The sequence below is a fragment of the Grus americana genome, chromosome 1 (assembly GCF_028858705.1).
Source record: "Grus americana isolate bGruAme1 chromosome 1, bGruAme1.mat, whole genome shotgun sequence".
Lineage (NCBI taxonomy): Eukaryota > Metazoa > Chordata > Aves > Gruiformes > Gruidae > Grus > Grus americana.
Window position 1 is genome coordinate 197,065,584 of NC_072852.1, and position 15,780 is coordinate 197,081,363.

Sequence of the window (15,780 nt, forward strand, 5' to 3'; positions counted from 1 at the left end):
GGTCACAGGGCAGAAGCACAGGCACATATGTGGAGGAAGCTGAAAGAGCTGGCTTTGCTCAACTGGCAGAGGAGTAGGAAAACTTGCATCTCTCTTCTGCTATCTCATGGGAGGGTGCAGAGAAGACGGAGACAGACACCTCTCAGTAGAAGAACAAGAGGCAAGGGACAGAAGTTAGAACATGGGAAATTTCTGAGTCAAGATAATGAAAATGTTTATAATGTAAAGGTGGTCAAAAACTCAACCAGGTTGCTCAGGGAGATGGGGGAATTTACATCCTTGGAGCTTTGTAAAACTCAACATGGCCCTGAGTAACCTGATCAAGCTAGACCTGCTTTGAGCAGGGGATTGGACTAAAGGCCTCCATAAGTGCCATAGATCATTTTGAGTCCAAAACTCCAACTTCTCAACCATCAGGTGTTGTAGTTTAAAAGGGCAACATGCCTGATGGATGCAACAGTGTAAAGTAAAAATGTGGGTGGAATCATTCTCTATTCTGTAAATACTTGAAGGCATTGTATTAGCATATTGGTATCTGAGGTAGCCAGTTGTATTTCTCATTAATTGTTCTAATCAGATCCATTAATATCATTGTTTTTAATTGCTTATGAAACAGCAAAGAACTTTGCTGGAAGGAAAGGGCTATGTAAAATACTGCTAGTATTTCAAGTAAATGAATGTTTTCTACTCAGTGTTTGCTGAATTCCAGTAAGCACAAATTTAAATTTGTCTTCAAACTATGCCAAAGTACTTTTTTTTCTGTATGAGTACATAAAGACAAAGTAGCATGTTGATTATTTTAATAGTGCTACAAAATGCTCTTTTTAATAATGCATGAAGTAACCAGAATTATTGCAAATTCAAGTACTGAGCAGATTGTAACAATTTTTCAGTAAAGATTATTGTTTTACTCTAGTTCTACATATCTTCGGTTGCTAAAAGAAAATCCTGTCCTGCCTTCATAGCCTCTTCTTGAAAGAAGAGGAAAGAAGAGTCAAATACAGAAACTACAGGAATAAAAAGCACACTGTTCTCTGCATTAAAGCACTTCACATGTGATTATAATTCCAATTACATATTATTTCCTAGGTGCTTTAGCAGAGTTTGAATTTGTGGTCAGAAAATGTCAGCCTTCACTGAGTGCTTTGCTTTTTGCAGGCCAGCCTCCCTTCCAAAACGGGAAATGGTCTTTCGCTTCTGCAGTCTTACACATACCGGTATCTTAAATGATGAACCTGAGACAGACCCCATGATATCACAAGGTATAGATGCTTTAAAATGGTTGTATTTTTAAAAATAGGTATGCTTTTATTTTCACCCTATTTTGAACATTTTCAGTCCTGCCATCACATTTTTCAGTTTTCTAGCTGACTGAGCCAGAAACATGTTAGAATAAGCATAAGGTGAATTTCTCAAGTAATCTTCATCACCTGAACCTCGGAACAGTGGTTGAAGGGAACTATCACATATCACAAGGCTTGTGATAAAATAATGAGAGTTGGCTACGCTCTGACAACCCCTGTCAATGAGACAACAACAGCTGCTCTTAACAAACACTACAGCCAGAAAAGACAAATTAATGGTCAGTCAAGGAGAAGTGAGATGAAGAATTAACAGAGGATTAACTTGACCAAGCTACAACCAACCAAGGATAAACTAGACTGGCTTTGCCATATGTATAGTAGGAATAATAGTGCATATTTATGGAGCAGGGTTATTGTTAAGGATCGATTCATTAATATTTGCGAAATGCTGTGGAGTCCTTCATAGATATACAAAATAGTAATGTGAGCTAGTTAGCATACGTGCTGCTCCAAGGCAGCCACAGCTTATCCAAGGGGGAGAGGTGGTGCAGGTGAAAGGGCAAAACAGGGAAAAACAAACACAGGGCAAATGGCAAGAAGAAGTGCTGCAGGGGAAGAAGAGGAAATGAAATTGCAGGGGAAATGAGAGCAGGAAATGAGGCCATACAGGACAAAGAGGTGATGCCTGGGTTACTGCAGTATAAAGACACAGGGCACAAATCCATATGAAATTGAGCTTTGTTAGTTCTGCTGCTCATGCAATAACCTGTGGTTGGATGTTTGTTTTGAGTTGTTGGGGTTTTTTTAGAAAAAAATAAGTATAACCAGAGAAAAACAAGTATAACCAGATGGGAGTATTTAACTGACCATCTGCAAATACAGAGGGAAACTGTGGGTTTTCCAGGGAATAAATCTTCCAAGAGAAGAAATCAAAATCATTCTACTTCTGTATTGCTGACAAAGAGAGCATTGTTTGAGAACTGATTGCAACGTGCACTTGAACAATAGCTTTAGATCAGCGGAAGCACAAAATATTGCTAACTGTGGATTACGTTTCACTTAAAAATAATTAACCACCCATTAGTATCATGAAAAACACAGGCTATTAACAGTAAATGCTCTGTAGCAATTTTATTATCTCCACAAAGCTGTTTCCAGTATTTTTTCTACCTCTTATTGATAATTTTTTCCACTGTGTCGCTATCTGCATGCTGTTTTACATATTCCTCCTCAGCTTCCTTGATATCTTGGTACTGTAGAGAACTGATGAGTGGGAGAGACTAATGATACGAAGACTCTTCACCTGGAGGCTGCCTGTTGTCACATTGTGTGTCACTGTTGTTATTACATGACAGCTAACCTTGCTTTTGGAGAACTACTGTGAAGATCACAAAAACACTATCTTGCTGACTGCAGCGGGAAGCTTTGCTTGGTATTCTGGTAGAGAACATAGAGAACGAAGAAGCGTCTTGTACTTCTCACCTCTAGCAATGGATTTTCCAAGTTAGTGTTAGAGCACTGTCACTGACTCCTGAGGTTTTCAAACTAAGGAGAAACTGGGGTTACTGAGACAATGGTTTCCCTAGTGTCTGTGTCAAGGATCAAAGCCATTAATTTTTTAAGAGGAGTTTCTATTATTGAAAGTATTTCATTACAATATTAAACAACCTTATTTCTAAATATACTTGTGGCCCTATTTCTCCAAAAGATTCTGTTCAGAACAATGTCACAAGCACACAGTTATTGTTTTTGTGCCTACCTCATGTCCTTTCATATGGAGATCACTGAGACCCAAACTATACACATTTCTCTTGCAGAACACAATGACATCTTTCAAGAGAGTTACCATTTTATAAACAGACTCTTTTTCTAAGAACTGTAACTTTATTTTCAGTTAGAATTCCATCTCCTTTTAGGAGTCTAAAGACCCACCAGTGATAACAGTTCAGAAATCTCCTGTTATTTTCAACACAACTAAATTCTTATATTTTACAGTCTTACTGGACATCTCTCTTAACTGATGTATATTTTAAGTGCTGTTGGTAGTAATTTGTATTCAGTTTAGTAGCATGATTTTCTTTTTATTTTCTCATTTAACTTTTCAGATGCTAGTAATCCTTTGTGTAATACCAGGTTAATTGTTTGCCAGCTATATATATACGGCAAGATGCCCAGTATCAGCTGAGCTGTGAAAATGGAAGTATCAAAATATCCCCACGTGTGAACTCTGCAAGAAACAAGTATTACCCTCTGCTTAAAAAAACCCACCAAACACCAAAACACAAACCAACAAAACCCAACACCCTTACTGAGGAAAGCTTTGGTCTTCCGAAATGAGTGCAAGGGAAAAATCATCATGAGCAAATTTTACCCTGTCAGAGAACTCTCACCTAATTTATTCTGTTTATAGATTTGGTATAATAATAATAATAATAAATATTTCTCACACCTCTCTAAAATATTCTGAGATTTACTGATGAAAAGTACTAAGGAATAAAGTAATATTTATCTATTGTACAATTATAGTATCATACTTTTTATAGTTTGTATAGTTGCCTGTGATAATAATTTATTAATGTCTTGCTTATGATTACAACCAAGACTGAATTTATTCTTTTGAACCTATGAATAAAATGTATCACTTGTTTAACTACTTGCTCAGATCCTCCCATATCCAGTTAGTCTACCATCACCCCCCGTCATGGCTCCCAGAGAGCATGTACAACTGTTAGGAAAATAGTTATACTTTCTGAAAATGTACCATCGACATAATTTACAAAGATTAATCTACTAATATAGATGTTTAACTACCCATCAGTCAGTACAAAATGGTTTGATATAACATGACTTTCCAAATATATTTCCTGTTTATCTCTTCTGTTCCCCAGAAGGATCCAATTTCACTCACATAATGTGTTAAGATTCCAGTTCTGTGTAATTTGATGCAGCTTCTGGTCTTCTTGGAATTATGAAATACAAGTTGGGGAAAATTTCTTTTATGTCTTACTCTCTATTATCTCATAGCACAAATCCTGCAACGCCCCTTGCCCACAAAGTAAGGTGCCTTTCCATAGTAAGGCAGGTTAATATATCATGAGAATGGTGGATGACCTCACTGGGCTATGTGTCAGTAAAAATACAGATGGTGAATTCAGATGGTTTTCTTGCAAGGACCAACCCCCCCTGCTATTATGCCTGGATCCAAATTTAAGAGTTTCCAGAACAAGTAAAGAGGTATATATACACAAACCAACCTGTTCTGACCTCAGATCTGGCTGCTATGAGTGGAAGTTTGGACTAGAGACCTCTAGAGGTCCCATCCAATCTGAATTATCCAACAGTCCTATTTTGCTGTGATCTTGCCATCATATTGTATACTAGTCCAACAACAGATGTGGTATGTCTGCATTCAGATACTGCAGCAATAGGCCAACCAGTTGGTGGTTTGACTGGTTAGCGGAGCAGGTAAATAGATTTATGGGACCAATTCTGTTGTCAAGCAACATTAGTAAAAACCTGACATGCCCCAGACTCAGCAAAACCATCTGTAGTCACGGATAGATGATGCAAGCACAAACATACCTGTACCATGCCTACTCTTCAATTTCTAAAGCCAACCTACCCACACACCCCAGAGTAAGCTGGGCTCCTGCCAAACCACAAAATTATGAAACAAGGAGAGACACAGGGTGAACAGCAGCAGTTTACACTTGCTATATTTTCTCTTTGCTTCTCTGTGTCTATTGCTGCCTCTGTACATTTGGAGTATAAGTTCAGAAGATAGAATGGGGCTTTGTCTTAATGTCTTACATGGTGACTAAGGGGGCAAAGGGCTCTGGCCTCTGACTTGTGTTTCTAGGTGTTAGGGTAATTCAAATACTATGTAATAACAAGAAGTACATGCTCTGAGAGACGTTCAGGGCAGGGAAATTAATTCTATCTGTTCAACTAACGTACATCTGTGAGAAAAGCATCTATTCTTTAACTGAAGCCCTTAAGACATACTGGATGTGCCATTTCTCTTGGCAGCATATTCCAACCATTAATGTCTTCCACTGTTAAAAAAATGTATGTAATTTCTAATTTGAATTTGTTTGATTTCAAGCTTATAGTTATTTTTTCTTGTTATGCCTCTCACTGTGCAAGATTAAAGATCACTGTAGCCACCTTCCAGTTTTCTTTTTGATAAGCCTAACAGATTGTGCTCTTTAAGTCTCTCCATGCAAAAATTTTTCTCCAGCCTCAAATAATTTCTCTGCATTCTTTTGACAAGGATACCAGAGGCTAGCGCAGTATTACCCCAAAAATCTCCCTAGTGCCATACGTAGAAGAAAAATAACATCTCTTCCTACTTGCCACATCTCTGGTTATATGGTCAAGGATTCCATTATTTGCTTATACCATAGCATTGGACTGGAAATGACTTTTTGCTGGTTTGGACACTGTCAACTCTTAACTTCTTTTCAGTCACTGTTCTCCACAACACAGCCATCTCTGCAGACATGACCTGCTCACTGTATCACTGTAATTCTACTTGTGCCTGTATTAAAACATGCTGTATCTGAATGGGATGAATTTACCAAACAATACAGATCTTATGATAACCCCAGCCTTAATTTAATTTCCTATTGAGCCACTCTTTTTCTCGTCACAGCACATCAGTTTTGCCTTCTTATTACTGAAAATACTCATACATTTATTTGTTTTTCTCAGTATTAGGATGCTTGTGCTCTCCTGCCAGCTCTTCTGAGCAAGTTTACCCTTCAGAGCTGCTGTTCAGTGGATCCCACCTACCAGTTTCTTGAATAAACTGGTCTGTTCCCCTGAAACCAGGGTCTGTCATCTACTGCTCTCCTTCCTCAGCCCCCAGAGGATCACAAACTCCACTCCTCAGTCACTACAGCCCAGGCTTTGATAGCCAAGCCCTTGATTACCACATCCCCCAGTTCTTCCTTGCTAGCGAAGAGCAGATCCAGCTGTGAATCACCCCTGGTTGGCCCAGCCAGTATTGAGAAGTTATCCTTGATGCCTTTCAGAAATCTCCTTTATTGCTTGCATTCTGATGTGCAGTGCTTGTAGCAGATGTCAAGCACGCTGAAATTCCCCCAAAACCCAGGGTCTGTGATCAAGAGACTTCCTTGTTCCCAGTTAAAGTTCTCCTCAGCAGGCTGGCTGCCCAGTTTGCAAAGATACTCTTGTCGCATTTTGTCAGGTGGATCTTGTTTCTCCCCAGTGATACAAGTTGTGACTGGTATCTCATCTCAGACAGGGTTGGTTGCCATACTGATCTATATGCATTACAGTGACTTTGTAACTGCTTTCAGAGCTCTGTCTCCTCAAGCATGCACAGACACATGCCCAAGGCTGGTCTACTCACCCTGTTTTTCCTTAGCTGGTCAAATAGCTGGAATACTTAATTTATGAGTAATTCCAATAACCCCAAGGGGCTTGATGATGACAATTAAGTGATAATTTCCAATTCTCACACTTGTTTTCTCATATTTTACCTCATTTTACTGGTCAATAGTATAGAAAGTGTTTCTGTATTTCCCCTCATTCTATGTGGCATGGGTTCAGTTTGCTTGTAACACAGCACCTCAGTTTACATAGCATTTAAAAACAAATAAAAAAATCAGTCTCTGTATGTTACTAATTTAGCAACTTCCCAGCTGCTCTGCTTAGTCTTGAGCCACGATTAGCCCACGCCTGTCAGATGCAGGCCAGCATAGCCATACATCCCCCACTCTTTTCGAAATGTGGTCCAATACTCCACGACGTCTAAATTTTCCCTTGGAACTACAGACAGAGCACTTCACACCAAGTACATTTTGCCTTCTTTCTCTAATTTATGGGTAGGAAGAAACTTCAAGGCAATCTCTAACTTTCCGTTTGAGTGCCTTTCAAGATTCCTGCAGTTTTCTATGGCCTGTATGGTTCCACTTCATGCCACATAATTGGTTCCAAACTGAATTGTCTCCCAGATAATCTTACAAGCTTCTGCAATAGTGCAATTGCTTTTTGTGTTTTTGCTTCAGGGAGACAGCATGCTGTCCTATTTTCCTCGGGTCATTTTTTTGAAGACTTCGTCCACTCTGGATTATACAGGAGTATCTCTTGTAGCATGTCTGATTAATACTGTAAGGAATCATATTACAGATGGATCTCGTAGCGTTGTATTTCAGTAGATGAACTGCTGGATATCTGAAGGTTTGACACTTCTAGCCAGCCAAATATCCATTCTCACTTTTTTGCACATAAATGGCCAATCCACTTCTTTTGTTTCTATTCTTTCTCATTCTCCTGATGCTGTCCTCCCCCATGGTTTCTGTGGCAACAGTTTCTGAATGTAGTCATCCAAAATGCATTCATTTTCTCAAATACTATACTTTTGAAATATACACTTCTAGACCACAGATATTATATAAAAGAATTGCTTGAGGATATTTCAGGTTGCAATAAACTTCAGTTACGAGATTTTCTAAAGTTATATATTGTTTATGTTTCAGCTGGAGGAAAATTTACTATTTCCATTCATTTCATTGCTAAAGAATGTTTACTTCTGAAGATCATCAAAAGTATAATGATTTAATCTTTTATATATATATATCTTTTTTACAGTGAAAGGATGCATTTATGATCTAGGCCTTATGCACATAGATATTATTCTTAATAATAATGCATCTTGATCTGCTAGATGTTTCCCATATATGAAAAAAAGACAGGACATCAATGTCAAGCACCGGAACAGGCTGCCCAGGGAAGTGGTTGAGTCACCATCCCTGGAGGTATTTAAAAGATGTGCAGATGTAGTGCTTAGGGACATGGTTTAGTGGTGGACTTGGCAGTGCTAGGTTAAACGTTTCGACTCAATGATTTTAAGGGTCTTTTCCAACCTAAACAATTCTATGATTCTATTATCTTACCTAGCTTTATGCTTCTTTAATGCAGACATCAACATCTCAAACAAGTCATCCACACTTCCGCTATAATCTGCAAACAGGCATATCTAGATGAATCATCTCATTCCCAAGCAGACACCTCAAGTAGTTGATATAAATGATTACTCTACAGATCAGCTGTATTTTCCAAGATGTCTGAGGCTGGGGCATGCAAATCCCAGAATCACAGAAACCAGAGAGCCAGTAATCTAGAAACAGAGCAAAAAAAAGGAAAGAAGAGAGGAATTCATAGGTGCATGCCTCTCCACATCCCCCTCCTCCTCAAAGGGACCCAAGAGGAACAACTTTGACAAGACAACTGCTGTTGATACATCAAAAGTCACTTCAAAGTTAGTTTAACATTAGAGCAATTAAAAGTTTTTTTAGTTCTTTTAACTTGCTCGTATCATTTGGCTACGAGTTACACCAACTCACTCTCCCCACCTCTCCAGGCCACAAGTGAGCTCCTTCCCTGGAAGTGGCTCAGCACTTGCATTACGGAAACATCCATTAATTTCCCCCCAACCCTTCGGCTGCCAGTGCTCACCCAGCGACCGCCCGTTAGATTTCAACTCCCGGGCCACAGAAGGAAGAAGAAAAGGAAAGCCTAGGCGCTGAGAGCAGCCAAGGAAAGCCCTAGCCCCGAGCGCCAAGCCCACACACCACCTCTCCGCAGCGCGACGGCCGGGCTGAGGATGGCGGAGCCCCGCCCCTTCACGCGGCCCTGCGCGCACCCAGCCCCGCCCCCTCCGTGCCGCGCATGCGCGTTTGGCGGCGCCCGTCGCCGCGGGAGGCGGCGGGGTGGCGGAGCCAGGCCCGGAGAGGAGCTGGCAGGGGGGCGGGGCGCGGGAGCGGGGCGCCAGGCGGTGCCGAGGCTGAGGGGCGGGAGGGAGCCGGCCGGTGACCCGGCGGCGCTAGGGCCCGGCGGGAGGCGGGGCCGGGCGGGGCGGGACGGGCTCGCGCGGTGGCAGCCGCGCGCGGAGCTAGGGGGAGCGAGGCTCTGTGGCGCCGGTTGGGAGCCGCGCGCCCGGCCGTCGGGGCCGTCAGGGCCGTCGGGGCTGCGTGAGCCCCGCGGCGGGCGCTGGCGGGGGCGGTGAGGGCTGCCCCCGTCGCCTGCCTTCCCTTCCCCTCCTACTCCCGCCCGGCCCAGCCCGGCTCCGCTCGGCTCGGCGCTGTGATTGGGCGGAAGATGGCGCTGGGCGGATGGAAATCCTAATGACAGTCTCCAAAATCGCCTCCATCTGTACCATGGTGAGTGAGGGGCCGGGGTCGGGGCCGCCCTCTCCTGCCCTGCCGGCTCCCCGGGGGTGGGGACGCGGGGCCGTGGAAGGGGCTGTGGAGAGGCGTGCGAGGGGCGGGCTGCGGGGGAGGCTGGGTTTGCGCAGCGCCCCGGCGGTGGGTGGTGGGGAGGCGTCCTCGGCTGGGGAGCGGGAGCGCTGCCGTGGGTGGGGATCGGAAGCGGAGCGGGGTTAATCGGCTTTGGGAGACTCAGCCTTGATGCGGACGCTGATGGGATTGGGGTGGGCTGGGGGCGAGGGGAGAATCCTGGCTGTGAGCGGGGTAGAAGTGCGGGGGCGGGGGTTGAGCACAGCTTCCCCCCGAAGTGTGCCGAAAGCAGGGAGAGAGAGCTTCAGGACATTGCCTCCAGTTCGGGGTTGCTTATTGCCGGTTATGTTGGTTTTAGGGCAGGGTTTCTAGAAGCGCCCTCCTTCCCCCGATCCACTTCGTAATTGTCCCCAGCTCTCCGAGTACTTGACTCATGTGGTAGGGCTGTAATTGCCTACCAGCAGCCGGGTGCTCCTCTGGTTACCCGGAAAAGTGTTAGCATCCCGCGTTCTCTGCTCAGCCAAGCACGCTCCACGAGTTGGCATGTAATTTGACTTGTTTGCATCGATCCGAGTCCTGATAGGAGCCTCCTTCCAGCGATTGCTTTTTCATTACTCTCTCTCGATAAATTAGAGCTATAAGCAGATACATAGATGTGATAAGGCTCTCGGGGTTTTTTAAAGAGGAGTGGGGAGCTCAGTAGATTCAGTGATGCTGAATTCAAGGAAGAATTGGTCTGTAGAAGTTCTTACTTGTCATGGAAGAAATATGTTGACAGTCCATAGCTGAAGATCTTGCATTTGTGCTCTTTTCTACCTATTCTATGGCCAAATGAAAGTTCTTGTTCTCAAATCTTTTTCCACAGGGGAAGGGAAGAGATGGTTAAGGGGAAAAATGCACTCTGAATTGGGATTATAATGTCTCATAATGTCAAACAGTGGGAAGTGCTTACATTTTATATTATTGGAAACTGATTTACAGTTTTCATAAACCTTGCTGCAAAGAGGTTTTAACATCTCAGACATTTCAGAGGTGGCCTGTGAGAATTTTGAATGAATGTCTGTAAGCCTGTGGGGTGAGATTGCTCAGGTGATTGTTCATCAGCTGGAGTAATATTTTTTGTGATAATGGGAGATCGCATCTTTTTGTCTGGACTTGGAGAGTCATCACAGAATCACAGAGTGGTAGGGGTTGGAAGGGACCTCTGGAGATCATCCAGTCCAACCCCTCTGCTAGAGCAGGGTCACCCAGAGCAGGTTGCACAGGATCACGTCCAGGTGGGGTTTGAATATCTCCAGAGAAGGAGACTCCACAACCTCTCTGGGCAGCCTGTCCCAGTGCTCAGTCACCCTCAAAGAGAAGAAGTTTTTCCTCATGTTGAGATGGAACTCCCTGTGTTCCAGTTTGTGCCCGTTGCCCCTTGTCCTGTCACTGGGCACCACTGAAAAGAGTCTGGCCCCTTCCTCTAGACATCTGCCTTTAGATATTTATAAGTGTTGATGAGATCCCCTCTCAGTCTTTTCTTCTCCAGGCTAAACAGACCCAGCTCTCTCAGCCTTTCCTCACACAAGAGATGCTCCAGTCCCCTCATCATCGTCATAGCCCTCCACTGGACTCTCCTCCAGTAGTTCCCTGCCTGTCTTGAACTGGGGAGCCCAGAACTGGACACAGTCTGACTTCTCAAATTCAAGCAGTATACCAAGATCTTTATATGGCCAAATGTTGTAGGACATACACCCTGTACTTCAGGAGTTTTCCCTCTGTGAGGTAGGTAGATTTTAGGTTAGACTGTTGAGTCAGTGTGATTGATCCTTGAGCTAGGGTGATCTCATTTTATTGCAATTCTAGCTAACATCCTTTCACCCACATTTGACCACTAGCCTTTGTGTCAACATATATTCAGTGCTAGCCTCTTGGTTTAGGTCCAGTATGGAGAGCATAGAAGTCATGGGTGTGGCCTGGCCAAGCAGCTGGTTTAAGATTATTCTGTATATATGGTTATTAGAAATGGCATTATGACATTGACATGACGTCATTGACATTTAGGTCAATCCCAAAACAATTTTTTCAACTAAAAATCATCTTATTAATAACTAAGGTGTCTATATCCATGAAGCTGGAATTCTGATGGCCATTAGGTATTATCTGTCCAATCACAATCGTCTGCACTGAGGTGGATAAACTCCAGGCGTAAGATTTTTCCTGTGCCTTTCTGACGCATGAGCTTTAACAGTACTGTGAGATGGGACAGCTAGGATACCTGTTGTAAAAGTTTTTTGAACACTCAGTAGAAGATTGTGCTTAAAATATTTCAGTAAGGATAGTGTGAAAGAAGCACTTGATATTTACTACGGAGTTGTTTAGAACAATGTGGTTATGGTCAAGCAGATGTTTTTAGTTTCAACAAGACTCATATACTCATGTTTAAGCATATATTTTGTGAAAACAAAAAGGAACATAATTGCTGAGTAATACTATTTTTTTTTTCCTGGCAATTCTTCTTTGTGTCAACCCACTGATAAACTGCCAGACAACTTCCTAAAAATTCTCACAAGTTTTTCTTGCCTTTCCCCATGCCTCTTACAAGAACTCTGAGGCTGTTGCTTCTCTTATTGTGTTTGATTAGTACAAAACCAGTAACAGGCAATTTTTGTCAAGAGACAGTTTGTGCCTACCCAAACCTGACATGTAGATACACTTATGATCTGTAACAGAGCAGTCTGGAACTATGTTGAAGAAGCTCTTCCATCGCAGTCCTGCATTTCATTACTTCCTTTTTTGTATCCAAATTCAAGTTTGACTTCTGCTGACTCACGTATATTTTATGCGTCTTATCCTTGTTGTTCAAGCTCTGAATATTAGACAGCAATATGTTACGTTTTACAGTACTGGCAGGTTGTGTGGGTACAGTGAAGAGCAACATCCAGTAATTTTAGTTTGTTAGCCACGGTGCCTTTTGAGATGATGTTACAAGAGCACATTCTGTCTACAAAGGGTTGGTTCTTTTATATGCTTCATTAGCTCATTGATCTGTACTCCAGTGTTCATACCAGTGATGGCAGAGCTCTTCCTGTAGTACTGTCTCCGAGTGTTGTATCCCCTTTGAGCTTCCTTGGACTTCTTTGCTCTACATCACCACTCCTGTGGTTCCTTGTGCTGTAGTAAGTCTTAATTACATGGTGGAAAAGCTCTGAAAAATACTTTTTCCCTTGAATGGTTTAGCTACTGTTCTTGTTGCAAAATGGATGAGGTTAAAAATGTGTGGTCTTTTTTTTTTTTTAATGCTTTTGCAGTAAAAGTAGAACTTGGTTGTTCATCCTCATCTATGCATTAAACTGTGCAGTCAAAGTCTTACCTGACTGAATTATATGGGGTTTTTATGCATGGCTGAGAAGTGGTAAAGTAACCCGTGCTAACTGCAATGAAGGTGTGCCACAAGGTATACTCACCATGAAATAGATTGAATCTAGTACTCCTGACTTTTGCTTCTGTTGTCTAGAATCCAGCAAACATTTACCAGCAGTTGAAAGGTATCAAGTCTTATAACAGCTGAAGTAAAGAGAAGATAGAAATTATCTTTGTAGCTTAAAAGCTACAAAAAGCTACAAAGACATCAGTCTCAGATGTACAGAAAGAAGTTGTAATGGTAGTAGTACTTGTTTTTCAGCATTTCTTCTGGAAACTGTTTGATTATGTTAGCACAACCTGAAAAAGTTTAATGAAATTTAAAAATGGTGCTAATCTAGAGGCTGTAGCATTAGACATGAAAATCTTTTCTTCATGTTTCAAGTATTTGTCTACATGTTCCTTTCTCTGTCTGCCAGTGTAGCATCTTAGATACAAGGTCAGCGTCACTGAATGTCTTCAGTGATCGATTCAGCCCGCCCAGCACTGACATCAAATACGCAGTTTGTAGCTAGGTGTCGATTGTATGATGTAACAGTGTGTTCTGCATGAGAAGTCTGTGCATGTCTTACAATCCAAATTTTTGTTTTGTTTTTGAAAGGAGTAAGCCTTGTGGAATCATGCTGAATGGATGGCTATTGTCCTTTTCCTGCCTGTCTCCTGTCTAAGGGTCCTGGCACCAGTACCCTTTTGCTCCTTTCAGTCACATTTGACAAGGGTGAAGAGGTCTCGGAGGTATTTAAGTTTGAACAAGCATGTGGGGAAAAAAGGCAGCTTAGAGGAGCCAGACCCTTAAGTGCCCAGCTGAGGGAAGGTTGCAGTGCACCTAACTCAGATGTCGTAGCAGAGACGCTTTATAAAAACATTTAAGTGCAGGGAAATTTTATAACTAGCTGTGAGATAGGTATACATATATGGACTTCATTACTGCTTAAGGAATTATTTGTTTACAATGGGGTTTTTAAACCTGATTGTGAAATCTGCACTTAATGTAAATTGTTTGCCAGAGTTTGCAGTCAGTCACAAATGGCTATGATGGACTCACTCCTGTTCCTGCTAATTGCACTGTCTCCTCTGAAGCACAAATTTTAATACTTAAATATTAATTGATGATCAGGTTAACAGAATCCACAGGAAAGTGTACAGAAGACTCATGCTGGAAGAAGTGAGAATTGAGAGTTACAGCAAGGAAAGAAAAGTTGTGGAAAAACATAGCTTCAAAAGCAAGGAGGTGGTAGAAAAGAGCGCAGAGGAGGAGAGGACTAAAGCAACACAGAGAAAATAGCAGTGTTATGGTATTTCTTTGTCCAGCTGCCTGACTTGCTCATGTGGCAAGGTTGGCAAGAAGGAACATGTGCTGTGTCTCAGCCACTGCGTTTCACTCTGGCATCATGACCTGAATCCGCCTTGATCAGTGGACTGGAGTGTTCAAGGCACGTGTTCGTTTGTGGTGATTCTGTTGCAAGCACATTAAATTTTGGAGAAGTGCTTGTTAGACAGCTGGGGTAAGAGCTCTAACCACAGAAGGGAGGTTCACTCATCTGTTGGAGTTCTTATCAGGAGAATATTTCGTGATAAATGTGATACTAAGACTCAAGCATGATTATGGCATTTGTCATCATCATTTTTGTAGATGTAACATGCCACAGTATGGTAATAAAAGATGAGTCTGTACATTTGCTCTTTACAATACTGGGTTTGTGACACTGCTTAGTATACTAATTAATTTAGACAAATTTGTTTTAAATTTACGTCAAAATATGAATTTGACTCTATATTAATATAAAACAAATGTCAAATATGAGACACGAAGAAAAAAGTCCTGAAGTTGTGTAGCTGTAAAACAATATTTATACCAGCACAGAGAATTATTTAGTTGGCATATTACTTAGTTGGATAATTTCAATTATGTAAAGATTCCTTTTTCTTTTTACCTGTATATATACACCTATATTCATCTTGCAAGTTCTAAGCATGAAGAAACAATGAAAAACAAATTTGGACTCAAGCCTTGCCAACAGAATTTTTAGCTGTGTCTGTGGGAATAACTGATCCTATTACTAGAAAAGCTTACTTTTTAAACTGCCGAAGCAACTTATTTGCATTAAAACTTCCAGGAATGATTCTGTAAAAATGTGGTAAAAGGATGTCTGTCTATTAATTGATGTTACCTACTTTTCTCTTTCAAATTTATTGAAGGAAAGAGGTGTATAAAAGCCCTGTATAGGGGGTAACTTTTGTTTTCCTAGCTTAGGAAGTTTGCTTTGCTAAAGTTAAATGCTTTTAACAAATGTTTTATTTCAATAAGGTCTATCTGATCTTACAGTTGACGCGGAAAAAAAATCTGGATCTTTTTGTAGCGTAGAACCAGAACGGTGTATTAACATAAGTAGACCAGAACTGGAAAACATTTTTACCATTTTTCATAAACTCAAATTCTTTTTATAGTGCCATAAAAATGGGAAATTATAAAAACAACATACTTCTTTTTATGAAACAGGAATTATGTGGGTTAAAAAAGCATGTGAAACACACCACAGTGTGCAGTTTATCAACAAAAGCGGTTGAGCAAACATGTTCTTATTTTTTTTCCTTTTTTTTCTTCCCCTCTGCATTTTTGGTGATTAAGTAAGTCTGATTTTTCTAAAAGATTAATACAATGCTTATAACTGTCTGTACTTTTTAGGCAATGAAAGATTTCCAAGATCATCATCAGATCCTCTTTTAAATACATCTCACAGACTTCCTATCTTGTCTGCTAGTAATTCAACCTTTAACTAAAAGTCTTTGAAGATAATAGTTTTGAT

The 15,780-nt window shown here is 41.5% G+C and overlaps 2 protein-coding genes across 3 annotated transcripts in view; one reads left to right on the top strand and one right to left on the bottom strand.

Annotated features, from left to right (window-relative positions):
• RASL11A (RAS like family 11 member A) overlaps positions 1–9,407 on the bottom strand; it is a 29,872-nt gene extending 20,465 nt beyond the window's left edge. The window contains exon 1 of the mRNA XM_054821950.1: positions 9,378–9,407. The gene's annotated coding sequence lies outside the window, so the exon portion shown is untranslated. The remainder of the gene's footprint in view (positions 1–9,377) is intronic.
• Positions 9,156–15,780, top strand: part of USP12 (ubiquitin specific peptidase 12) — a 43,206-nt gene continuing 36,581 nt past the window's right edge. For both annotated transcript variants that reach the window (XM_054821927.1, XM_054821935.1), the window contains exon 1: positions 9,156–9,493. In XM_054821927.1, the coding sequence (XP_054677902.1) occupies positions 9,446–9,493 (48 nt within the window). In that variant the 5' untranslated portion in view covers positions 9,156–9,445. The remainder of the gene's footprint in view (positions 9,494–15,780) is intronic.